The 26959-nt window shown below is 40.0% G+C and overlaps 2 protein-coding genes across 3 annotated transcripts in view; one reads left to right on the top strand and one right to left on the bottom strand.

Moving 5' to 3' along the window:
• Positions 1-9010, bottom strand: part of LOC139607462 (sodium- and chloride-dependent GABA transporter ine) — an 11759-nt gene extending 2749 nt beyond the window's left edge. Inside the window, exons 1-8 of the mRNA XM_071460335.1 lie at positions 8881-9010; positions 4946-5131; positions 4412-4546; positions 4120-4324; positions 1422-1554; positions 1206-1340; positions 953-1056; positions 684-808 (exon numbers count right to left, since the gene is read on the bottom strand). Coding sequence (XP_071316436.1) covers positions 684-808; positions 953-1056; positions 1206-1340; positions 1422-1554; positions 4120-4324; positions 4412-4546; positions 4946-5120 — 1012 coding nt within the window. The 5' untranslated portion in view covers positions 5121-5131; positions 8881-9010. The remainder of the gene's footprint in view (positions 1-683; positions 809-952; positions 1057-1205; positions 1341-1421; positions 1555-4119; positions 4325-4411; positions 4547-4945; positions 5132-8880) is intronic.
• LOC139607464 (flotillin-2a) lies at positions 7528-26959 on the top strand. Of its 2 annotated transcripts, none has more exons than XM_071460340.1 (11): positions 7528-7720; positions 10988-11069; positions 14846-14936; positions 18585-18708; positions 19628-19746; positions 19877-19990; positions 20140-20259; positions 20337-20551; positions 21276-21459; positions 22243-22392; positions 23559-26959. In XM_071460340.1, exons 1-11 carry the CDS (start codon positions 7672-7674, stop codon positions 23607-23609), a joined length of 1299 nt encoding a protein of 432 aa, XP_071316441.1. In that variant the 5' UTR covers positions 7528-7671; the 3' UTR covers positions 23610-26959. The 2 variants fall into 2 exon arrangements, with proteins under 2 accessions (XP_071316441.1, XP_071316442.1); XM_071460341.1 differs by lacking the exon at positions 14846-14936 and adding an exon at positions 14243-14333 and having other exon boundaries at positions 7535-7720.

Here is a 26959-nt window from a genome sequence, read left to right as displayed (position 1 = left end):
GTCTGTGAACTTCCACTGAGTTAACCTTAGCCTTACTCTGACCGTTTCATATTGTTCATACACCTTTATTCCATGATGGTATAGAAGTATGCAATGAAGTACATGATTAATGTTATGTAATTCATGCCAGCAGAAGCACTTTTCTCTAGATGCAAAGGTCAGGTACATCTTCAGTTGGACAGAAAATGTTTCTATAACAGCAGTAAAATTTGATTAGCTTTTGCCAACCCCGTAAGAATTACGGGGTTGGCAAAAGCCAACCAAATAATAGCCAACAGCTAACAGCCAAAATAATATTTCATTATTATTTTATGGTTTTATCTTTCCATTATGACTCACATTTCATTGGATTGTAGCTTGATTACTTTGATTACTAACCCTCTACAGTCATTATTAAATACATTCATAAAAAAGACCTGTAACAAATGTACCAGGAACAGGAGCATTGTCTTACAATGATACTGATTTAAAATCCCCTTCACGGGTAAAATATCTTATTTCCATAGCTGCTAAATTCATATAAATCAGCCAAAACAGAACAATTATCCTACTAGCAGATATTATAGGAGAAGCATGACTCTCCCCAAAATAAAATCAAATCTATATACTCTTTAGTAAACACAATCACCCTGGAGATTAAGATACTAGTTTATCTTTTTTTAGCACTAGTTTTGTTTTCTTACCGTCCACAGCCAGATTGCTGACAGGAATGCCCTGCAGATGAGACATATATCCAAAGGCAGAGAAAATGACAAAACCTGCCAGGATACTGGTGAGGGAGTTGATGATGGCTATAGTCAGGGTGTCCCTGCAGGGAGAGAATATGTTCTTTATATCACTGTCTTACTGCCCAGAGATCATTTTGGCCACTGCAGAGGAGGGGGGGGGGGGGGGGGGGGGGGGGGGGGGGGGGGGGGGGGGGATGATTGGATGAGGACGTCTGGGTTATTACTTTAGAACATTGTTGTTGAAGGAGTTGTAGCTGGACATGGCCAAGAGGGAGCCAAAACCAATCCCAATGGAGTTAAAGATCTGAGCTGCAGCATTCACCCACACCTGCAACACAGAGGGATTCTCATCCAGAGCTGATACCCGTGCCAATACAAACAATAAGAGTCTTTAGCTAACTGCTCTCCTGTGCCAATCAGGTCAGACAGAACCGGTATTTATCTCCAGTTCCTGGAGTGCTCCCTCCTCTCTCTTACCTCCACTGAGAGAAGCTTGTCCCACTCTGGCACAATGAAGAAGGTTATTCCATCTAATGCTCCAGGAAGCCGCACATTATTGATAAGCAAGGCAATCAGGATAACATATGGGAACAGAGCTGTAAAATACACCACCTACACAAAGACACAAACAAGATACGTTATTCACTGTCAGTCTTTCTCTTTATCTCAGTTTCTCACTCTCTATTCCCTCACCTTGCCCGTTGATTTCACCCCCTTGAAGATGCAGAAGTAAATGAGGATCCAAGCCAGTAGGAGGGTAAGGAAAAGTTCCCACCGCATTGTTCCTGTCTCCTCCACTCCACTAGTCTGCTCCAGCATCTTATATCTACAAACAAGCAAAAAAAATAAATAAATAAAAGAGACAAAGAAGAGGTAGAAGTTAGTAGAAGAACATCTACATTAATCCTGGCATTATGGCACAAAACTGGACACACTATAGGCAAAAAGTTAAATTAGTCATTGAAATCATGTGGACATTAGACAGGGAAGTATTATCACGTAGTGGACCACAGGTTACCATTTAGGGCTTTTTTAAATTTTTTCAATTCATTCTGGTTTCTATGTTGTCATGATCTGACCACCCTTGTACACTGACTGACTTGTTTTTATTAAACAAATACTATCTTTATCCTTTGTAAGTGTTAATATGCCAGAATATCCATCCATCAATTAGCTATATCTTATCTTTATAGGGTCACGAGGGGGCTGGAACCAATCCCAGCCAACACTGGGTTGAGGTGGGGCACACCCTGCATGGGTCGGCAGTCTATCACAGAGCTCACATGGACCCAGGCCCTGGATTTGGACTGAGAACTTTCTCTCTGTGAGGTAACAGATCTTCCACATCTGGGTAGATTCTGGCTGTTATCCTCCGGTGTAGGTTGACAGCCAGAAGAGTTTCTATGTATGCACCGGAATTGGTCTATATGTGGAAGTAACATCTGACTCTGATGCTGTACATGGGCCAGACCTGGGACATGGTACCAGAGCATAAACTGGCCCAGAAGAAACACAAGCATGTGGCCCAAGTATAGTCCAGATGTATCTTGCATCTGGGAACTGAAATATCTTAACATTTAGATTTATTGCTATAAAATTCTGTACAGGTAGTGAATGCTAATGATTTTGGTGATCCCCAGACTTTTCTTCTAATGCCACCATAATGTTAACATCTTGGGCTTTTAGTGAAACATCTGTACAAGGATGGATTGCCACCAGAAGATGAATCCTAATAGAAAGATAGATATACTTTATTGATCCCATGAGAGAATTGTCAAGTCACAGCGGACTGGGGATAACAATACCTGCAGAGCCAGATAATAAATAAAAATATACAGCATATACATCTAAAACAGCATTAAATTAAAATGTACAACATGTACATCAGAAACAGTACACGTGCAGTTTAAGAAAGGTTGGAGTTCAGTAAGAACTGTGCACAATGGCAGTGTATAATAAATGTAGTTAAGGTTTGACAGACCAGTACAGAGTGTAGTGCAGGAGTTTGTTCACCTGTCACACAGAGGTGAGCTGTTGTTCAGTGTTATTTCTTTAATGATTTTGGGGATCCCCTGACTTTTCAACTAGTACCACCAGCAAGTCCAAGTTTTCACACGTCCAGTCAACATCTACAAGATGGACGTTATGATTTAGATTTTAAGGCAGACAGTCATGGTCCCCGAAGAATGAAGCCTTCAGACTTAAGTGGTCATCCCCTGACTTTTCCCATGGTGCTACCGGCAGGTTCACATTGGTGGATCAGAGTGAAATGTCTTGACAGCCATTGGATAGATTATCATGCAACATGGTGCAGTTTTTAGTGATTTTTGTCTTTTGTGATCCCTGACTTTTCATCTTGTGCCACCAATAGGTAAAATACCTTCAGAATTAATAGCATGTCCACCAGCCTGAACTATACTTTAGATTGAAACACTCGCGTTTTCATTGTGACAGCCAGTAACATACATATTATACATCTCTAGTTCATTTTCCACACCTCTGCTAAGCCAACAATGCAAGTGGCCTAACATGTTGACCTCTCTGATTATCTTCAAACAAATAATCTATGTAATACTTACACACTCATCCCTTAAAATGTTCATGTCCACAACATAATTTGCCATATATAGTTTGGTACAATTCAGACATGAACCAACTGATTTACAGCCCAACAGAGCCACTAGTGTGGGTGCAGACTGAGACAGCTGTCAGTTTCCTGTGACTGCAGCGGCGGATCGGTGGTTTCTGCTGATGCTTTACAGCAAAAATGGTTTTGCATGTTCACATGGATTTCCTTCCATAGTGCAAAGGCCTGAGAGTTTCTAGACTCTAAATCAGGTGTGAGCAGAAACCTGAATGTTTTTGTCTACCAAGAGTCGCTCTGTAACGGCCGACCAAGCAAGCAGGCCTCCCTGTCGTGCTGTTCACCACCATATAATTTATGGATATTTAACAACCAGTTGCTTGGCTAACACACTTCATGTGAACTTACACTCCATACCTACATTTATCCTCTAACCTCAGTTAAACAAGTTAATCAGTAAACCAATTTGAAAACGTGAGCGTTCACTCCACCATTTAAAGAACAAACTATTCACATTGAAAAATGCAGGTTTTTTATGAAACCTGCTCTTTCCTGTTTTTTCTTCACTTTTTACATTAGACTGTTGATGAAGTTAAGTGACTTAACATTTCCCACTATCTGCTTGCCAGTCTTATCACTAACCTTTTTACACCCTTGAGACAATCAGCAGAGTTTGTTTTGTATAAGTACCTCAGCCTCTTGTCAAACTGCAGTGATTCAGTGACCCTGCTATAATGTAATCATTATCTAGTCTGCCTTTGTAATTCTGAGAGGCAGCGCTGGATTCTCCCACACAGTGAAACATACTTGAAGAACTCCTGGCTGGCTGTGGAGGAGTAGCTGCTGTTGGTGGCGTGATTGGTGCAGTTAGGTGTGTTCCAGGTGTTGTTGCAGTTCTGCCAGGGTAGCGGTGCCTGGAAGGAGCTGAAGAGATAATAAAGGGCCCAGGTGATGACAACGTTGTAGTAGGTGCACATGATGAAGGAGATTGCCACTGATGCTATACCCACTCCTGAGGAGAGACAAAAATAATGTTTTTCACAGTCAGGCAAATGTCCTTGTTTCAGTTTGGAAACACTGATTCATGGTCACATAGTACCTTTTAACAGTGGGCAGACATTAGCCAGAGCATGGACAGGGCCTCTCCTCATGAACTGACCCACAGTCAGCTCCATGTAGAGCAGAGGGATCCCCAACACCACCAGCATGAGCAGGTATGGCACCAGAAAGGCACCTGCCAAGAAGCGATGGCAAGATAACTGTCACACTCATTTTGCCAGCAAAGAAGTTCATGGCTGTGTACTTTTATGGTGTCCTCTAATCTTTAACTCCTGTGAAAGTCGTCATGCCTCATCATTTCCCTCCTCATATCTTGGGTCATCTGTAATTTTACAGTTTTATTATTGTAAACTAATGTTCCTACTATTTGTACATGCTGAGATCATATCAGAACTTCGTGATCAAAATAATACAGTCTGAACATTTTTCAACACAATCAGTGACAAAGTGTTCCCAGTAAGGCATACTAACTACACATTATCTTAACCTTCGGACCCAGTTTTGAAGCCAATATATATACACATGTACAGTATATATGTACAGATAATGAGGATTAATTGTCTGGTTGTCTCACCTCCTCCACTCCTGTAGCAGAGATAGGGGAACCTCCATACGTTGCCCAGACCTACGGCACAGCCGATACCAGCCAGAGTGAACTCTATCTGCCTGCTCCATGTTGGTCTGCTGAGGTGCTGGTCCATGTCTGCTCCTCGTGTCACCACTGTTGCTCGTCTGGGCCCAAGCTCCATGGAAAAGTTGACTGGAATTTAAGTGACTCTGGGTGATATAACCTTCCTTTTTATTATCCTTAATGATTAGCTTAGCAGAAACACTCCAGCATGCAGCGGCTTCGAGGCTCACAAAGAGGGAAAAGGTGTCACAAAGCTCATCAGATTTGTTGTTAAATGAAATGAATAACATATAAAATACACGGTTGTGGAAGAAATTTGCTGATTTTTTATTAATAAAAGCAATTTTCTAAACACAATTATTCATAATATAAACAACATTATTTACTCTGTTAAAAGCCAAAATAAATAATTTTAAACAGGAAAGGTAAATACAACTTTTCTGTCTGGATTCTTTTCTACATTATTCAAAAACATTTTGTGTGAATAGACAGAAAATACAACTTTGTTTTTTTAAATATTATTGACAAAGTTGAAAGGGTCAACAATTATGGAGTTAACAAGCTCAGGGAAAGAAAAGCGACAAGATTTATCATTTTAATTATATTCATAATAAATTATTATTTTGACTTATTATAAACTCTCTATAGATTTTTCCATCAACAAGAAATCTAAAGCTCCCCGAAGGTGAAGGCAAAGGGAGACAGAGCTAATTTTTAAAAACACTTTTATGACCAGCCTGTTACACATGTGCAGTATGCCACACGAGTGTCTGGAAAAATTGCGTAATTTGTCCTTGTGACACGTGCTGTAACACAAATTTCAGGTGGAGCCATCATGACCAAAAAAAAACACATTCCAATCACAATGACCTTTATCATGAGCAGAGATATAGATAGTGGCTCTTTAAATGTATAACCATAAAGAAAAACTACAAACAAACCCACACAGCAGATTTCAACAGAGCACTCATCTATTAGCTTTCTTTGTTTTCACTTGTCTTTGCAATTAGGCTGATGTCCCAGTTGGATATTTATTGATTTCCTGCATTGTCCCACATCACTCACGAGAGATCAACATATTTATCATGTTGACATTTTAGAGAAAACATTTACTCTATTTGGCAAATGGGAAAATAAAAATTAGTGGGTGAACGCCCTCAAAATAAACATCTTACAGTATACAAACAACTCACAACACAAGTGGTTTCGAGCAGTCATTTATCAAAGATAAGTCAAGTGACTAGATATTAGATTTATACTCTGTTGACAACAGTATCAACATACATGGCACATAAACAGAGGGTTTACAGGGTGAGATCTACAGCATCATACGAAACCAGTTTGAAGCATCCCCAAGGGAGCTGGGTTAAAGAGGAAACGCAGCCAAGAGAAGAGGAGGCTGCTGTGGGATGAGGATGTCATCGGACAGGAGCCTTGACTGGGAAGAACTGTGAAGGGTGGAAATGTTGTAACCCACGACCTAAAAGTCAAAATCGCTGCTTTTATCATTTTTGAGCCACATAGAGTTGTACAGTCTGTTTCTTCAACACTGAGTTTAAAGAAGCAAAATTGATGTTAGCATCTGTAAAATAAGAAGAAAGCTGAAAACTCAAAAAAAAATCTTAGCCCCACACTCCAAGAAGATATTGAGGAGTTTGGATATTGTCTTTGGCTTACGCCTCATGAGCAGGTGTCCCTAATTTTAAAGGACCCTCACCACCAGCTTCATCGGGACCTTGCCCTGAAATTCTTGCCTTTGCAGCTTCAGAGATCAAAGCCGCAAGAGTGCACAAGCAGTGCCGAAGAGTTCAACAGGTTGTTTGGGTTTTAGTGGAAAAAGATATTTGCCAAGTTGACAAAATCCACAAATCACCCAATCATCAAGCATCATTTGACTGAGCAAAGCTAATCCAATGCCCAGCCTCTGCCAAGGCTGGGAGCTGCGGGCCATATGGACAGACCACCCCCCCAGAGTGTATCAGTAACTTCACCATGCACACAGGGGCAACTGCTGAGCTGCAGTTAGTGGCATCCTCTCAGGCTTTAGAACAGCAGCACCCTGATACATTTCAAACACATTATGACTATATTACAGCAATCCATGACTATGCTACAGATATCAAAGGAGATAAATACTACGTGACCTGGTCTTTAAACAAAAGGCTCTTTCGGGGAAATTACAATAGCAGCTGCTTAGGCTGCTAGCGTGAGAGGACACTAACAACCACGCCTATTTTATTATTATGAAACGGTATCCTCTTCTGTGGAGGAGGGGCGGAAAAGAGAGGAGGGGTATCTGATCTAATGAGTCAAGTGATAAAAAAAAAAAAAACAAGGACAAAAGACTGGCAATTTAGTGTTCAAAATAAAACCGGAACGATTACTTAGATGTTAGATGTGAGGTGTTCGGCAACATGACTTTTATATTGAAAGTCCAAAGCGGAAGTTCCGGTTCTCAGTGCGGGTGACATGACGCGCCCGTTACTCGGCCGTGACTCTCCATTTTGAAAAAAAAGAAAAAGATCGATAGGGGCGTGGAGCAACTGTGCGAATGTTGTGAGGAAAATCATTGAGATTTGGGTGAAAAATAAGGGAAATTTGTGCCTGTACGCCGAATAAGATTTGTATTCTTCGAGTAGGTGTGGATACCAGTTATTTCTGTCGGTAAAATGGGAAACTGCCACACCGTGGGACCAAACGAGGCCCTTGTGGTTTCAGGTAACGTTTACGCTGTTTGGACGAAGTGCTGTGGCTCCTCTGGCTCGTCAGGCTCGATGAAGGGCTCACAGCCCAGAAATAATTACAACATCCTTCTAACCTTTAATCGAAAAGTAACTCATACATTTGTTAAAAGAGAAGCTGTCATTACATGTAGTGTTATAGCAAATCACCCAACCATTTTATGTACCTTAGCATTTGACAGATCTCGTCCTCAGAAATCTCAGAAATATTAATGCAATGTTTGTTTGTTTTTCAGTATAAATCCACCTGTTTTTTTCTGTTTAAACTGTATTATATTATCGCTCCAATGCGTGTTAAAGTGTCCTCCCAACGGGTTTTGGCGTCACATCTGTTAATACTGTCTTTTTTAAGTGTAACATTTGCTCATGAAGCTGCGTTCACATGTCCACTTTATTATGATAAAGCAGCCATCATCGAACTAATTAGAGAAACTGGGATTTGGGACTGGGTTTATTTTATATTTCTAAATCAGGAGAGTGCTGGTAGGCTATGGCAGCTCTCTGCTGCAGAGGGAGTAGTTACAGCTAAATTAATTTAATTACAAGAGAAACACTGGTAATTTCTCTTCTCAGTCCGGTTGGCATTCAGCATCAGCTTATGTCTCTAATACTCAGGACACAGGACACCCAGGACTTTTCTTAATCTCAGGGGCCCCTCATATAAAAACTCAGAGGCCAGCCTCCCACTTTTGTGTTGAAGTTTTGGTCCCACAGGCTGGCATTGGATTTAGTTTAAATCAAAATGATCTTTAATGTTGTAGGAAATTAACATCTGAGAGTCAGATCTCAGGTGACTTACAACACTCATTCTATATCATCAATCAAAATTACTGTCATGTTGCTGCATTCTCCATTGATCTGATATGGATCCATGATCAACCACTATTAGGAATCCTTGACCTTTACGTCTGTTAAAAAAATCTGGCTCAGTTTCCAAATCTAGTTTAGCAGCATAGTGCACAAAAGATTTCCAATACACCTCTGTAACTGAATCTGTTTGGGCAAGTTCCTGTCTAACCAAATTCAATTCTTACTTCTTTACGGCTTTTATGATGTTATCTTTAATAATTTTACTTTTGTGAAGCACTTTGTGACATTGCTCTGTGAAAGGTGCTATATTAAATAAACTTAACGTACTTACTAACCACTTGTGATGAGGAAAAAAACAGAAACAGCTTTGGTATTTTCCCTTGTTAGCAAATCTTTAAGAGTAGTCGGTCACCACAGAGAGGAACGTAAATTGAGAGCAGAGTTGAGTGGGCGTGAGTTGCACATCCTGATCCCAAGATTGATTCATTCCACAGTGTGAAAAGAAATGACTTTCTGTATTTTGAGGAGGAGGGTGGGTGCCAAAGCAGAATTTCCCTCATTGACCTGTTGTGAAATAAGTGAAATAACATCACCTTATCTACGTGTTGTGAGAAAAGGCTTGCATTCCTTTTCAAGAGCAAAGCCCTGCATCCACAAAACTAAAGTTGATGAGAGGAATTTTTTTTAGCTTGTGTAAATACTCATTCATTTGCATGGTAACCCCTCCCCCCCTCCACTGTGGAGTGAATGCAGTCAGGAATCTCAGTAATGCCAGTGGTAGACTAGAGCAACTGTGAGTAATAAAATGGTCTGTAGCGCCAAGTCGTTTCTATAGGTCCGCGGGCTCTCAGCCTGCCGCTTTGGTTGGCAATGGCATTTGGCAGGAGTCAGGTGGAGTGCAACAGTAAAAGCCTGTTCTACCCACATTCCTGTATGGAAACCCCCCTGCTAAAATGCTTAAAGTAGATTATATCGCAAGATAGCATATCCAAAAACATCTTTTCATGATATACATCTCCTCATGGTCAGTCTCTGGTCAAAGTTTCAGGATTAAAGGGGCAAAAGGCAAAAATGAAAGTAAAAAAGTAGCTCAATACTAGCTAACAGGTCATCATTATGAATTAAATTTCAGAGTATTGCTCAGTTTTCCAGTACTCCATGTCCCTTTCCTGGTTTGCACATTGTAATGCTGCTGTTTCCTGTGGGATATTTGTGTTTAGTCACACCCAGAAAGTACATTATTTGTGTAATGTGAAAAGTGTATCAGAAAGTGAGATTTCTGCTGTAGACTTGAAATTTCACCATATTACCATAACATGCTTATTTGTTATTGAAACATCAGCTATGTGGGTCAATGTGGCCTGCTGTAATGTGTGGTTGTTGGGGTGTTGGTAAAGATAGCCCAGCTCCTCCCCTTCCTCTGTCTGTCAGCTAACATGTGACAGCTGGGAATTTCACACTTAACACTTCAGATTAAGATATCAGACTGATGCCACTGAATGGGAATGATATGTGTTGCCTAACTTAACGTTCATCTCATCCAGAAAGATCTGACATTCAATTTAAAACTGCTGTAACTAAAATTTGTACATTGTATCCATGCAGTTTATTAAATTTAGTGTTTCCATTGTGTTCTGCATGTCCTTACAGGAAGGGTGTGATTTGTGTAGAAAGAATTGTTTGGGGTTTTTTTTGTTGCTTTTATGAACTTTATCTGTAAAGTTTAATATGATGTACAGTATGTGTTGGACAAATGGTTTGCATTAAATCACATGAATTACCATATTCAGATAAACCACATGTTGCACCACAAGGCTGATAAAGTTCCAGATCAAAGAGAACATCTAAATCAGAGTGGGTCAAAAAAGATTAAGTCTATTTACATTGAGAACACACAGGTGTCGCAGCATTTGATGTGATTGGTTTTTAGAAAAAAAAATTACTGTTTTGCTGTTGTGGTACAGTAGATCACAACATCCTGCCAGTGTGTGAGTGGGAGAGAGGTAACATCTAATCAACAGATTAAAAGTGGCACCGGAAAGCAGACATAAACTTCTTGCTCCTAGTGTAACACCACAGGAGCAAACACTGAAAAGACTGTGGTTGAAAGATGTGAGTGGTGGTTCTTTGTATGACATTAAACAGCGCATGATCATCTTCCTTAGAAACTGCTTGCAGAACGTGAAAACTGGGTCACTGTCTGGTAGAGCGTTCTCGATGCTTCTTCACTACCTCGAGCTTAACATAAAAAGCTGCCGCTATATGTTTTTGTACAATCCAAATCAAATTGCTGCTGAGATGGGCTAACCTATTACATGTAGTCATTTGTATTTGGCCTTGCTTTTGTTCTGACGATTATTTACTGAGGCTACTTTAGTTTTTTTTGCTTTGATTGTAGTCATGTAACATCCATTTCATCTGTGTTGTTCCAAAGGTGGTTGCTGTGGCTCAGATCAGAAAACATATGTCGTGGGAGGCTGGGCCTGGGCCTGGTGGCTCATCTCTGACATCCAGAGGTACGTCATGTCTGCTCTGGCTCCAAACCAGAGAAAAAGCTTAAATGTCCCTTGGCAATGCAGTCTTGGATGGCACAGTGCTCACAAACCCAGTTTCAGAACAGGGTATCTGCAGGACCCTGCAGCAGACTTACCATGGGGTGAAAAAAAAGGCTCTTTATTCAGTTCCAAAGTCCTACTTTCCACCACTTAGTAACAGATTATTTTACCCTGCAGGTGTCTTAAGCACAGGGAAAAGTGAACAGAGACTTCTGCATAATATACACAAAGATGTGTCATTACCACAATATGCAAAATATTTTATGTCTTACACTAAACTCTCCATGGACCTTATTGGAATGTTTTTTCCCTTATTGGCCTGCTTTTGTCTGTTTTTTAGTTACAAGTACAGGGAGATAAATCTGGATAACTAATGATCTGATTGGCTTGAATTTTCATGTAAATGTTTAAGACCCCAAATGGCAGTTTCCTTATCTTTCCATCTATGTGTGGAACAAGATGTATCAAAATTTATTGAGCACTCTGTTATTGCATTTGTTGAGTGCATTCATGCTCCTCAGCAGTTGATGTCTTTCCATTTTGGATATGGTTTGGTCATAAACCAGCACTTAAACACCAGCCTCAGCCCATCTGTCAACCACAAGATACCATATCTCATCGTTTATAAAGCATATGTAATTAAAGGAGAAGGCTGGTGATATTCTGTTTCTCCCAATTGTCAACAAAACTAGTGAAAAGAAGAAGCCAACAATGAATTGATCGCTGAAGTATTGTCTTTATAACCAAATTTTATTTATTCCACACAGCTCCTTTGTTGTCCAAAAACTATTACATCAATAAGTCACACTATCGCACTGGATGATATGTTCCCTTATTTTGATGAACATAGGCGCTGTAGTTTCCTCAGAAAATGTGTATTAGTCCACAGCCAAAATAGTTCCTAACAAATGCTCTATTTAAGGACAAAACCAGTTTATTGTTGATTTGAGTATTTCCATGGAGTTTGTTAATATTAGGAAAAATAAGCAGTATTGCTGAGTGTATACTTAAACAATAGAGAATCAAAAGTTTGTTTGTTTGTTTCATTTTCACTTTTCATTTTGAAAATATTTTACTTTGAATGTCTACATATGATTAATATGTTGATGTTTGGTTTTGCAGATACCCTGAAAAGGTTCATTAAGAAAAGAGGCATGGTTGTTCTCTCTTTCCAAACCTTATACAGTCCATTGAAGAATAAACTATGGTGAATTGAGGCAAACAACATCAGTATTAAAAACTAATGTTTGACAGATGTGTAAACACAGCGACTCATCACTGTCCGCTGATTTTAAATGCAGATCCAACAACCCAGCTTCCGAGATACCACTGGAAAAACAAACAGATGGTACACGACAGCAAGGTCAGGGAATGTTACAAACGAAATATTAACTAAACTACACAAAACAGTAGTTGTAGCGTGTTAATCATTTTGAACCACCGACAATGAAAAAAACAGGGAGAAAGAAATTGAAAATAAGTTGCATATTATCCATTAGACAAAAAACAAACAAATGGAATTTGTAATTTTATATAACAGTGTCTCTGCCAGAGCTTGAAACCAGAAAACAAAATCTGTAGTCTGATCTAAGTCCAGTCCTAAAACGAATCAAAACCTGCAGCTGAAACACTTTGTAGACACAATGTTTGTTTGAGCTGTAACCCACAGAGAAGCATTAAGTTACCTACTCTAAAATGTGCCCATACATCCCTGTGAAATGTCAGAGATGTGGCACAAGTTGCTGCTTTAATGTCAGTGAAGCAGCTTTTTTCTTTCATGAAATTGTTTACAGACTCTGGGCTGTCTTGTGACCAGCTTTCGATGAGACTTTTTCATGTCAGAGTGATCACAAATCTAAACTCAACTGCTCCCAAAATTCTTTAAAAATTATCTAGAAACTAGGTTTTGTAAGTGTATTTATTTTTCACATACAGGGCTCGATTTCATGAGTTGTTTTTTTTCCCCAAAACATGTAGCTGTTGCAATAACAAATAAATTTAAAGATAGTGTACAGTAATCTTAATCTTAAAATAAACTGATCCTTGATTATATTTTTTTTTCTGGGGCTCCTGGTTTTATGTAACGTTATTTAGTGTTTTCCTGCCTCTTTGTTTCTTCTTTGCTAACCTGCTTCGCTCTGTCTGGTGTCCATCTCACCCTGTCTCAGCCCTAGTGTCTCCTTCAGGTTACCCATTTCCCATTAAGTGCTGCTCTTTGTCTTTAGTTGCTAGGAAACGTAATGGTAGACCTCAACAAATAAAATGAAGTTGATGCATGTCTGGATTAATAAATCCCCGTTCAGAGACAAGCTGTCCGACGAACCTCTCGTCTATTTTAATGCTACATCTTGGTCATGTGCAGTTTGGTCAACATTTCAGATGCTTTCTTGGATGATGAGAACTAGAGAGATGCTCTTGCTCCTCTTCAGAGAAGCGACCACTTGAGCTAAAAGCCCTGTGTGCATAAACCAGTAGCTGGACAGCATTATGAAAACAGAGGGAGGGAGTGTGGCTTCCCGCTTGTGCTGCAGTAATCATCTTAATGTCCAGGCCTGTGACTCATTGATCCAATTTTTTTCTGGAAAGAAAGGGGAGGTGGAGCTTTCAACCAGAGAGTCTTCTCTCAAGTGTTGCTGCAGTCAGTCTCCCATGTCTTTGACTCTGAAGCCTACTCCAACAACAAGTCAGGATTTTTTCAGGAACAATTCTGGCTGTTTTGTCAGCTCTGAAACATCATCTCACATAAACAATCCAGCCAGACTAGTATTGAGGATAGGATTGTTTGTAAAGGGCATTCCTGTGTAATCTCCTTACAAAAGTAATCTTGGAGAGTCAGTGGGATCAAGAATCCTGTCAGCACTGACTTGTCTTGCTCTTTGTCCCAGTTTTATTATCAGAGGGAAGAGTAGCTCTGTTGTAGCTGTGACAGTTTTGGTTTTGTAGGCAGTGTTACCATCAGCACTTTGCTATATGAAACAGCCTTCGGGGCTATAACCAGCAAAACAGGAGGTCAGATTGTGTCTTGTATCCCCTCTCTCCTCCTTCTTCCCCTTGACCTTGGTTACTGACATTCCTAACAGCTGTTGTCCAACTTACTGTTTTGCCTCTGCTACTCCCGCTGCCTGCCTGCGTAGAATGTCTCTGGAGGTTATGACCATCCTCTGTCGCTGTGAGAATATCGAAACCTCGGAGGGTGTTCCCCTGGATGTGACAGGGGTGGCTCAGGTAATACATTTCAAAAGACCCTAAAAAAAAAAAACAAAGCAGTGGCTGGTGCTCGGGACCAAAGGACGACCCAGGAAAATGGTTCAACTAATATGCTAACTTTATCTGTGTTTGTTTTTCCCATCTTCATTGCTTTTTTCTTCTGCAGTCACAAGGAGACAATCAGCTGTCACTAACTTGGGCTTCGCCATAGAGCTCAACTCTAAGTCACCTTTGGCAACGGGGGCACTAAATGAATGCTATAGAAATGGCAAAAAAAAGATGTGAGGAACCAAATGAAAAATGCAGACTGCATCATTCAAATGAAGCTACATTTGAGACAAAAACCTAAATCCTACAAGATTTGCATTGTGCAAAGCATCTCATTTTGCTCCGTTGTTAGTGATCTGGAGTCCTTGGGTGAATGGTTTCACTTTGTCCTGTTTCTTTCCTTGTGTTCTGGTCCTTCCCTTCATTTGCTTTCCCTCCGAACATGTCAATTTTTATTTTATATTTTTCCACATTCTTCACAGGATAACGCTTGAGATTATGACCCTGCAGCCCAAGTGTGAGGATGTAGAGACAGCGGAGGGTGTAGCTATTACTGTCACTGGGGTGGCTCAGGTAAATCACCACACTTTTCTGGGAATGCCAGTTCAGACTCCACTAACCCACACATCCCCTCCACCCTTCTTTTCTCTGGCACCACCCCATAATCACAGCAGATGTGGTATTTCATACAGAGGGCTCAAGTTAAGATGTAAACCTGTATTTTTGGTCAAGAGACATGTAGATGTACACACAGATGTTGGGTCAAATTGTTGTTTGCATGATTTATCCCTGTATCCGTGCAGAAAACACCCAGTTAGACTTATCTGACCAAGCTGCACTCAGACTGACAGTAGTGCTGTATCCAAAAAAAACAGACTTGTTATTTGTTTCAAGGAGACCACAAAATTGGAACAGTTCAGTTTGCATTTCCTGGTTTGTGTTTCATTGTTTCAATGCTACCTGTTGCAACATACCCACACCAATGTAACCTCTTGCACAGTGTTATTTTCAGTCTTTCAGTGAACTTGGTCCTAGTGTAACAGGAGAAGGGTTCTTTGTGGGGCCTGATGCGCATCTTAGTGTCAACCACTGTGTTTTTGTTTTGTTTAGTTGTTTCCTTTTGCTTGTTTGTTGTTTTTCTTTCTTTTTTTTTTTTTGCATCTGCTATTTGGTTGTTCACGCCTGATCAGTGCCAAAATGTCTTTTTTAAGCTACAAGTTGAAATGTTGCAGAGAAAATCCACCTTAAAATAAAACCCACTACCACAGTCTATGTGAGTAACTAGCAGCAGACATGGACACTAAATACATAGTATGCAATTCATAAGTTCTTTACAGTATAAAAACAAAGATAGCAGTAGCAGATTTATTTCAAGAAAACTTAAATTCAATAGTAAAAAATAAACTATTTCAAATATTCGGGGGTCAGATCTGAGAGTGTTGGAAACAGGAGCATGATCATGCAAAGCTTAAAGACCAGCAGTAAACGCTTGGTAATCTCAAGATCAACAGTCAGTCAGGTATTTGCAGGATTGTAGTAATTTGTCTTTTTTTTGTCAGCAGCATTATGCTTCTGCAGAATGCTGCAACTCATTTTATATTTCTTCTGTTATTTAAGACCATAATAATGCACATTATAGCAGTCAAGTATAGATGAGATAAGAGCATGTACTTGCAAGAACTGGGTGAAAAAAAAAACAGATTTTGCTTGCCTTAAGCAGGAATCATAGTTGTGCATTAGGCTCTGCCAAATGGAACTATATGTCGGCTTGACAGTGGCTACAGAGATACCAAGTGGTCATAGAGGCTGCAACAACTGTGATTGGTCAGTTTGAGCTGCTTGTGTTTTATCCTTCAAGTTTCTGATGCTGGTTGACATTTTCACATGTGAAGTGAAAAAACACGAGTCATGAAGTTAACGAAATGCTCAGTAATCAGCTTTTCTCCACTGCTTCTGCTCTGAGTGGGGCATTGAGTGAAAGACAGTAAGCATAGTGATTAGGAACAGTCTCCTTATTTATTAATGAGGCAAAGCAAACCTCTCCATCATCATTCTCTATAACAAAGTAAATGAAAGAAAGTTAACACGTTACAATGGGGAATGTAATTAAGCAATTTTAAGTGTCATTGAGCAACAAACTGCCTCTTGGTGGCTGTCTCTGTCCCGGGACCTTCTATGCAGATGACTGACCACAGATCTGTTCAACAGTCATGGATGACTAGTCTTGCTTTGTCTTGGGTATTGGTGGATTTTCTCTTCAATAACTTAAAATAATATTCCACTATCTCTTGCATTCCCATTTTAAAAGAGATCCTGTTGTTATCCATTTCCCCTTCTGTCTGCATGCCAGTATTTCCTTTTGTGTTTAAAACATGATACTTCATTATCAGTTCTGTATTTTGGTCACAGACATGCCAATGTCCCTCTCCTCTGTGTTTTCCTACATGCATGCTGACAATGAGCCTACTGTTTGAGCTGAACAGCCCCTCACTCTCACACAGTTCACTTCACAGAGAGGCTCATCATTCCACCATTTGATTGGTCCAACCTAAGCCACAGCCAATGTAGTGTGTGCTCCATGGTAACAGGCGTTGTGTGTCCTTAAATTAAAGCGACACAAATGTTTAGACTCAGAGGGAGGCATTCAGCAGGATCACTTTAAGGGAAACCAGGGCAGGATATTGTCCTAACTTCATGTTGCCAATAAATAGATCAAGTTCTTGCATCATATTTTGCCATGTGACCTGTCTACTGGTCAGTTTCAGTAAAACTATATCAATTGAAGGACCTGTCAGATCCATCACCTTTAAAAAATATTTTCTGGCCTTTGAGTAACAACATGAGTTGAAGAAATAGTTGTCATGAAATCTTTTTGCTCTTCTTTTTTTGTCACATTTCCTTTGCTTTTCAGTTTTGTACATTTGAGTTTGAAGCAGGCAGGAGGAAGGGTGGTGTCATGGGATGGAAGGGCGGGGCTGGGATAGCAGGTCAGGAGTGAAGGGCAAGAAATTACCATTGCACACAAGTCCTTATTGCAGTCTCAGCCACGGTACGGCTCCCCCTGCTGTCTGTTTGAGCTGGCCTGTGTGTGGATGTATGGCTGGGTTGCAGCCTTTTCTGTTTTCAGACGTGTTTCCTTGGAATGATGTCCTTCTTCCCTGACATTGTGTTGCCCTCATTCCTGGTATGAGTGCATGTTGTAAAACAAAACCATGTACAGACCTCTCGCCTAAGGACCCAGCTCACTCTCTCTCCTTACAGCTCCAGTGGAGTACATGACCCAAAACCTTCGATCTTACACACATTTAATTTCTAAACTGTCTGAGTGAGCTCTTGTACTGTTACTGACTGCCCTTCTGTATATCTTGTAAACCTCAGGTCATGAATTTTCTTTTTCTCTTATTTTATTGCAAATGATTCCTCAGATTTTTTTCTTCCTCTTTTAGTTCCTTTGAATAAATGATCCTGTTCATTGTTTTTTGACCTGCAGGAACATTCAGTAGATGTCTGTATTGTTATCAGCACTGCATTGTTACTTGAATGTAGAACTAAATTCTACATTCTGTGCATCAAGAAGTTTTAATGTAGAGGTATTTTTATTTTTATTAATAATTACAATTATATATGTACAGCACATGCTTTGATTGTTATCATAAGGAACATTTCAAGTCAAATTTATGTCTGCGGCTGCTGATACTGATCAGCAAAGTAAAAGCTGATTATTGATCATAATCCACTTATTGTGACTACAGACACTATACAATAATGATTTATGAGATTACAATGAAAAATTCTCTACCTTAAAATAATCCTAAAACTAAATTCAATGTAGACTCAACAGGTTTTTTATGAATTGATATTTTGACTGTGCTCCATGTCAACATTGACCAATATTTTCTAAACCCCTGTTAATTCAAGATAACAATCGCAGTGATCATCCCTGCAGCCCTCAGGATTTATGTGTGTGCTGTATACCACTAATATATTATAGAAGATTTCCTGAAATTCTATTTGTGTGTTGATTTCCCAATACGTTCACTGTTTTTCTATACATTACTGTTAATGATGTGTGATAACTGAATAGATGATTGTTGGATGATACCACAAAAGCTAGTATATGTCCTGTTTTGATGCGTGCCACACCTTTGTTTGTGCTTGTGTTGTGCCTGTGTGTGTGTGTATGTGTGCTCAGCTGACGATCTTTGTCCATGTTGGCACCAGGTGAAGGTGATGACAGAGAACGAGCTGCTGGGTTACGCCTGCGAACAGTTCCTGGGAAAGTCAGTCATGGAGATCAAAAGTGTCATCCTGCAGACACTCGAGGGTCACCTGCGTGCCATCCTTGGTGCGTACTTTCCCCAGTATGCGTGGTCACTCCTTGCTTCCTTGTTTGTTTTGTTTTTTCCATCATACAGCGTGTTTCAAAAGTCTGAGACCACATTCCCATTCTGGGAAAGTAGCCTCAGACTTTTGGACCCTACTGTGTATTGGCAGTCCACTTAGTTTTCAAATCTGCTTAGAGTGTTGGAAAGTAGTGAGAGAGGCAGATTAAGGGAGACACAGACAAGGCGGCTTTACCAGATCTTTTTGGTCTATGACTATATGTGCAGTACTGGGCAAGTTTCAGGAACCAGAAGTAAACAAAATTAAATTAATATTTTGCTGTGGCCAAGCTTTGCCTTTAAAAGAGCACCACTTTTCCTAAGTACACTTGCACAGCTTTTCTATGTAATTGGCAGGTAGATTGTTCCAGCCATCTTGGAGAACTTGCCACGGTTCTTCTGTGGATTTAAGCAGTCTCAGTGTCGTCTGTCTCTTCATGTGATCCCAGACTGACTCCATGATGTTGAGATCAGGGCTCTGTGGGAGCCACACCATCTGTTGCAAGCTCAAAATGATGAGGTTCACTCAAATAGCAAACAAGAACGTAGAGAGGTCAGATGATCAATGGCAAGTAAGCACAGGGGAGACAAAACTGAAGACAAACATTATATTGAAAAATGATGGCATGTGCTCTTTGTGTTTATTCAAATAAGCTTCTGCTGTAGCAGCTGATGTTTGAAATTATGAATATAAAAGCTGCTGTGGACTGTAGCTTGACTCATTACTGTGTTACATCAGTCATTGGTAGAGAATAACAATGAGGATTTATATATGTGACATTGTCAATGATATTTTGGCCATTTTGCTCTCTCGACATATTGGCCATCTTAGTCAATGTGTATGATGAAAAGGTACAATCCAGTGTTGTTTCTGTCTTTTAGGCACCCTAACTGTTGAGCAGATTTACCAAGACAGGGACAAATTTGCCACTCTGGTGCGAGAGGTGGCAGCGCCTGATGTTGGTCGCATGGGCATCGAGATCCTCAGCTTCACCATCAAGGTACGAGAAATAGAAACATTAAGCTTTCAATTTGCATTCATCACTGAAAGATCTGTTTCTAATTGTAAATTTAAATGATAATATTTGAATAACTCACCATATCATCCGCATTTATTTATCTTCCTGACAGGATGTCTATGATAAAGTGGAGTACCTGAGCTCTCTGGGCAAAACTCAGACAGCTGCAGTACAGAGGGATGCAGACATTGGAGTGGCAGAGGCAGAGAGAGACGCTGGCATCAGGGTAAGACAAAATTAAAACTACAAACATGAGCAAATTAAAAAGCATCTCTTCTCTGATTGCCAAAAGCTAATAGCTATCACATTAGGAAACCAACAAACTGCTCATAATCCATCTCCCTGTCATTACCATTTGCACACCGTCTTTTACAGGAAGCTGAGTGTAAGAAAGAAATGATGGATGTTAAATTCTTAGCTGACACAAAAATGGCCGACTCCAAACGAGAGCTGGAAATGCAGAAAGCTTCCTTCAACCAGGAAGTGAACACAAAGGTATAATATATTGGTCTGAATATATCTTCAACAATCAAACATGAGAGTGGAGTATTAATTAAAGTTCCTGCCTCCAGAAAGCAGAAGCTCAGCTGGCGTATGAGCTGCAGGCAGCCAAAGAGACGCAGAAGATCCGTCTGGAGGAGATAGAAATCGAGGTGGTGCAGAGGAAGAAGCAGATCACTATTGAAGAGAAGGAGATCGACCGCACTGACAAGGAGCTGATCGCCATTGTGAAGAGACCTGCTGAGGCTGAAGCCTACAAGATGCAACAGCTGGCCGAGGGACAGAAGTGAGTAGATCCCACAGTTTACCTGTTATTTCACTTTTAATGTCTCTGTTATTTGGGGGAAATGTTAATGACTTGCTTCAGTCGCAAATGTTTTAATAATTTTCATGAATCAAGTGTCATTAACCTGACAACGGTACAGCAGTTTTAAATTAAACTGTTGCCACTATTCCTTAAACAGAAGAATCCATAATGCATCAACCAATAAATAACAGTAGATGTTGGTACATCCCTTGTGCCATAGACCAAGCTGTGTTTAGTCCCTGTTCAGATTAAATGACCATTATGCAAATAAGACACATAAAGCTACAGCCTCATCAAAAAGGCAGCCAGCTTGACCTTAACCTCAGCTCCCAATCAGCACCAATAAAATCTGTTAAAATCAAAGAGATAATAGATAGAAAGGCACACTGCTGTCTCTTGTCCTTTGCTTTTGGAAAAACATGCCCTTATTGCAAATATAAACAAAAGGACCTCCATTTTCAACATTTTAAACACATGATTCAGATACAGCAGTTGATGAACCAGTCTTTCTAATGCAGACAGCACCATAAACACAACAGTAAAACTGGGCTATATGACCAGACCTGTGATTTTCATGGTAAAAGTGTATACTAGACTAATTAGTTTGAATTAGGACATTTCCTACATTACAGAGCTGTACATGACTGCCTGCTAATGTAAGTAAAAAATAATAATATTTCATGCTTCTCTAACACTTCCCCAGGATAAAGAAGGTGCTGACAGCGCAGGCAGAGGCTGAGAAGATCCGTTGTATCGGTGAGGCAGAGGCCGCCTCTATTGAAGCGGTCGGAAAAGCAGAGGCTGAGAAGATGAGGCTGAAAGCTGAAGCCTACCAGCAGTATGGAGAGGCTGCTAAGACAGCTCTGGTCCTGGAGGCTCTGCCCAAGGTCTGTGATGTACATTTATACAGCACTGGTTTTAAAGGAATTCTCCTACATTTGGGAAATTTAGTTTATTGGGTTAATTACCCACTGTCCTCACCACCAGAGGGTTGGTGGGACCAAAGTCATCTCTGTGTCTTCTTTAAACAACTTTTTCCATCTGAATGCTAAAAAGTAAACAATAAATAATGATGTTGATGTAGTTAAATTAAGAAATATTGTTTACTTTTCTGAAGTATTGACTTTTGCACTCCAACATCAACAGACTACTCATCACTTAGTGATCACAAGTCAATTATGATCAGCAGAGACTGCAGCTGCCTCTCTTGTCATGTGCTATGTAAACAAGAAGTCCCAGGGGAAGAGAAACGATCTGCCATTGTCAATACTTACAACAAGTGCATTTTCTCATGTTTCCCTCACACGTCTAGGCTGCTGTGTGTATCATTAAAATGAACTAACCCTCCTACGCTGCTAGGTTAGTCACTTTTAGGGTAATGCTAATCCCCTACAGCGTCTTCACAAGTGTTTGTTAAAGCATTAGCATGCACACTGGTGAGAGCTACAGTTTATCAGAGACAACTGACTTTGGTTGTTATTCACGTGTTGGTAAAGAGAACAAAAGGAGAAAAGACACGTTTTTTTTTCTGAGTTAAGGAACAGAATGAATGGTACAGAATATATTCATGTCAATTCTTGTCAGTCCTCACATATATATGATAGATGGTGTGGAGTGGAGGAGTGTTTTGTCAGTGAAATAACAAACAGATGCTCACTGTGTTTTCTCAGATTGCCGGTAAAGTGGCGGCGCCCCTGTCTAAGACCAACGAGATTGTCATCCTGAGTGGAGAAGGCAGCCGTGTGACTGGAGAGGTGACCCGTTTACTAGCTGAACTCCCCGTCTCCGTCAACGCCCTCACGGGGGTGGATCTGACTAAGGTGAGAGTGGCACAGACTTAACATTTGTCAACAGACTCCTCTTCTGAAACTTAATCCATATATTGACTGTTATATTCAAGGTCAGCTGTTTACTTGCTTATGAGTGCTGGAACAAGTGTTTGAACTTCTTGAACAAAAGATACAAAGCAGCCTCATAATAATGCTGTTGATGCATATTATTTTCTAGATATTAAAAACAATATTACAACAACTGACCACAGGGCACTTGATAGAACACAAACACCCACCAATGCTCAACAGTTCTCCATCTTGCCCGGTTGCAGCCTCCTTGCTGTTGCTTTATCGTTCACGTCTTCAGGGACTTTCCAACAAAACAGCACAAGAATACAGAGCAGTGTAGGAGCAGCCTGGGAAGTTACATGGAGAATTTCGCTACCCACGTTTGAACAAAGTCAATAATTATGCCTAAAAAGTGAAAATCTTATTGTGTAGGGTGTCAGCAGTTTGCTAACACGGGTCGCCATGACAACTTTACAAGATGATTATATGTTAATGTTGTATTTTCATCTTATTCAGCTACTGGCTAAGCAGGGTCATGGTTACCTTGATTTTTCACCATATAGATATTTGTCTTTTCATCATTTCTACAGATTTTATTTAATCTTTAAGCCTAGCCAAATATGTTACGTACAAAATCTGGTAAAGTTACTCTACACCAGGGAGGCTATAATCAATAGTTTTAACAGTTAAATGCTCACTCGCAAGTTGCTTTGGATAAAAGCATCTACAAAATGAGTTAATATAAATCTAAATATTTGCAATTGCAGCCCAATTTAGGCCACACATGCACATACTGACTCAGGGAAGTAACTGTGGAAGTTTTTCAGTGTCTGCCTCTTGGGCCATTAGAGGGCGCTGAAGTTACTCTTTAAAAACCCTTTGCCATTTACCTGTAGATGTGTAACAGAATTCAGGAGATTAATTTGTTAAAAAAACTTCTATACTTTTTCACTTGGCAGCAATCAAATGTATTTTCTTCAGAAAATGTTTCAGATTTCATCCCAGACTGGATAAATGCTGTGACAGGGTGGTAATAAATAATAAAATGATAAAGAGCTGTAGTTTCTGATTGCACTGTGCACTGGGCCCTTATGTTCATTACTCTCTGTTAAAACCAGCTCATCCATCTGACTCTGATCCCACAGATCCCTCTGCTCCAGAAGATGACCAACCCACAGTGCCAAACAGCCAACTGATGAATCAGGCCAGAGATGCGGTACTCTGACTCCTTCGACATATATCTGCCTCAAGCATGAAAACATTATTTTCAGCCTCTGATCCCTTATGCAACTGCCTTTGACCAAAAGCCCTCAACACCAACCAAGAGGGTTTTTGTATTTTTAAGAGGTTTTTTATTTTGTAAAGGAAAAAAAGCTGGGCCTTAACTTCTAAAGGACCAGACTGTGTGTATCTTCTGTTGTTTTTAGTTCTTGTTTTTGACACACTGATTTTTATCTCACTGCACTAGTTAGCCAGGATTAGATGCTGCAGTCCTGTTCAGACCAACAAGCCATCCACAGCAGAGTCGGGCATTGTTGAGAGACAGAAGTCAGCATAGGTTCATTTTTAATGTGGTGGTGTTAAACATCAGCTATAGAAGGAAAAACACCACAGTCTTCAGATGTACATGCTGGAAAGAGTCCAAAATATTGATGTCAAATCTGAATATTTTGCTCCTCTCCAGGGCTAACTCTCTGCTGGAGTGCTCTGCGTCCCTGTCAGCTGTTCTGACATTTATCCACCTTTGGGAGCAGAGCGAAGCGTGCCAGCTCCTGCCTCTTCATTAAACGATGATTCACCTAACGCTTGTAGCTCAGCTGTTGAAGTAGCTTGCAGCAGACTGAGCATAGTATGAAATGGGTAACTTTTATTTCCTCTTAGCATTTAAAATGGTTTCTTATAGATTATTTAGCCTTATCTCTAACTCAGAGGTAACCTGATTGATTACCAAACCGCTGTTACACTTAAGGCTCACCAGATCTTCACCCACTGTGATTGTAAAATTGATTACAATATCTGACTTTTGAATCATTTGTATGATAATCCTTACCTCGTGGTATATTGTCATGTCACATGTCTTCTCGTTCTGATGTGCAGTGCCTGTTCACCACTCAAGTGCCCAAACCTCAGGACAGTGGTTTGGCTTTAGTTGGATTTATGTCAGTGTATCACTGTGTTATGGATGGATGATGTTTAAATATTGCTCCCTGTTCTCATCACATCTACTTACACTAACAGTGGTGTTTACTTTTCACTTTTGTCACATTTGGACACAAAGGCAGATAGAAATGCTAAGCAAACACATAACACAAGCCATACCTAGAAAAGATTAGCCTTAACAGAGACCCTGGACGCCTGCCAGGCTTACTGAACATTTCCGTATTACCTCAAGTAACATATGGTAGATATTCAGGGTCTGAGCTTTAATTCACTTTGTTACTCCTCTCTCTCGCTTTCCTCTTCCTGAGATGGGGAGTTAGTCCTCCTTGCTCTCAGATGTTGGTGGTATGTTTCTCAGATGCTATTTGAAATACTCACTTTTGCAGGTTGTGTATATATTTTGTAACTTTCAAGAATAACCCCGCACTAAATTTTTTTTATGGCAGAAAAGTGACCTCTGACCTCTGTGGGTTGAAAGTTGCCACTGTGTTTCAGCTCCAACCACATCCAGTCTGTCAGACAAAGCAGGAATTTAATGGTTACATTCAGTCAGAAGATGGAAAATGAGCATGTGATCAGGTGGTGAACATGGTGTTTGTGCTGGGGTGGTCTTCAGTTGGGTTAAGTGTAATGTGAACATTATGTATGTATGCTCTTTTTTTCCTGCTGATCAGATCAGTCTAATTACCACATCCAGTTTGTTATAACCATTACAGACATTGAAAGCAAAATTAAAACAAGTGATCAATGCAACAGTTACATCATCACTGTGGTGAGGGACCACAGTGTGCAACAACTTTCACCCTCTAGATGGCGGGGTCTCCACAGGATTGAACCCAAACTAAGTTACTCCTTTAACTGAATGAGCCATTTGTTGCTGCCTGTTACAAATCTAAACTGTTTGTTTCCACATCAGCCTCTGTTGTTTTGCCACACTGTCCAACCTGCTTACTATGCACACATTTCTGTTTGGCCGCCTTTTTACTTTTTTTTTTATTTTGTGCCTGGTAAATCGTCGTGAATGTTCATTAACCACTTTTCAAAGTCTGTGACGTTAAATACTTTGTTTTGATTTGTCAGTGAAGCTACATAATCATGCCATTTTTCTTATTTTCTGTGAAATAAATATAAGGCTTGTGGCTGGTTTGGTCTGAGCAAATTTCATCTTGTTTTTGTTTTTGACACGAATGTCAACTCCCTCCAAATTTTAATGTTTCTGCAACTACTCTATTTACTGTATGTCGATGACAACACTGCCTGGCTTTCTGCTAATACGATAACATTAATAACCAGTTTCTTTACCATAATTTGAAATGGCCAGTATTTTTTAACAAGTCGTTAATAGAAACTAATATCAGTCACTAGTCTTTCAAACCTGACAAAGCTCACCTGATAATGGACACACTGCCCCATTTTTCACACTGTGATACTTGACTGCAGCCTGGCCGAGCCCTCCAGTGTCTCGCCTCACTGTGGTGTGGTGAAGCTGTGGGAGAGTGGGATTGAGACAAACATCACTTGGAGTTGGGATGATTGACGGATCTCTTCCTCACTCAGACATCAACATGAAACCTTCACACACCTGATTGAATGGCTCACCGGTTCTTAGCGGTCCATGTGTAAACTATAAAAACATGGTGGCTCATGGAAAAACTTGATATTATCTTTTGCAAAGCTCCTTTTATTGAGAAAAGCAGATTTTGTTTCTATACACAGTGCCTTTGTTAGATAATGTGGAGGTCATTGATACTTTTATGTGTGGTTTGTTAACTATATCAATCATGGAAATACTAACGGGATATTCTATCATGAATTTACTGTAGGACAAAGATTAACTTGTAGAATATATTAACTTTATATAGTATTCAACTGTATGTTGGTGCTTTCTGCTTTTTCTCTCATGTACTTTATGACATTCAGTACTACAGCTGTATTAGGGAACACAGATATATCTACTTAAATAATAAACAGCAATGTAGCATTAATACCATTTAACAGCTTTTCATGTAGAGTCTGAATCTCTTGAATAATGAAGTTTCATTCATTATTTTGGCCGTTATATTGTGTGCCAAAAATGCATCTTAAATTGGTGGCTAATCAGAGTAGTGGCAACTCCCTGTTACTCCAAGTAGCATATGAGAGGCGAATGTAGTTAAAGACCAAATATTACAGACCTACCTACTCTTGTCCTCTTGTCTGCTTCTGTTTAACTGTTGTCTATCATGGAAGTGATCTGTAATCGCCATTAAAATCATACTGTGGATTTATCCTGTGGCTTCTCATGTAACACTGGCCTTGGTAAAACTGATCCAGCATGGTATTTTAAGCATGTGTTCATGTTATTCTGTGTTGTGTGCCACCTTATAATAAATGCTGTAGCACCTCC

Source organism: Trachinotus anak, unplaced genomic scaffold, assembly GCF_046630095.1.
Source record: "Trachinotus anak isolate AG129_WGS33_773 ecotype Australia unplaced genomic scaffold, CSIRO_AGI_Tana_v1 ptg000024l, whole genome shotgun sequence".
NCBI lineage: Eukaryota > Metazoa > Chordata > Actinopteri > Carangiformes > Carangidae > Trachinotus > Trachinotus anak.
Note: the sequence above shows the minus strand (reverse complement) of the source record. Positions and strands in the feature narration are given on the sequence as shown.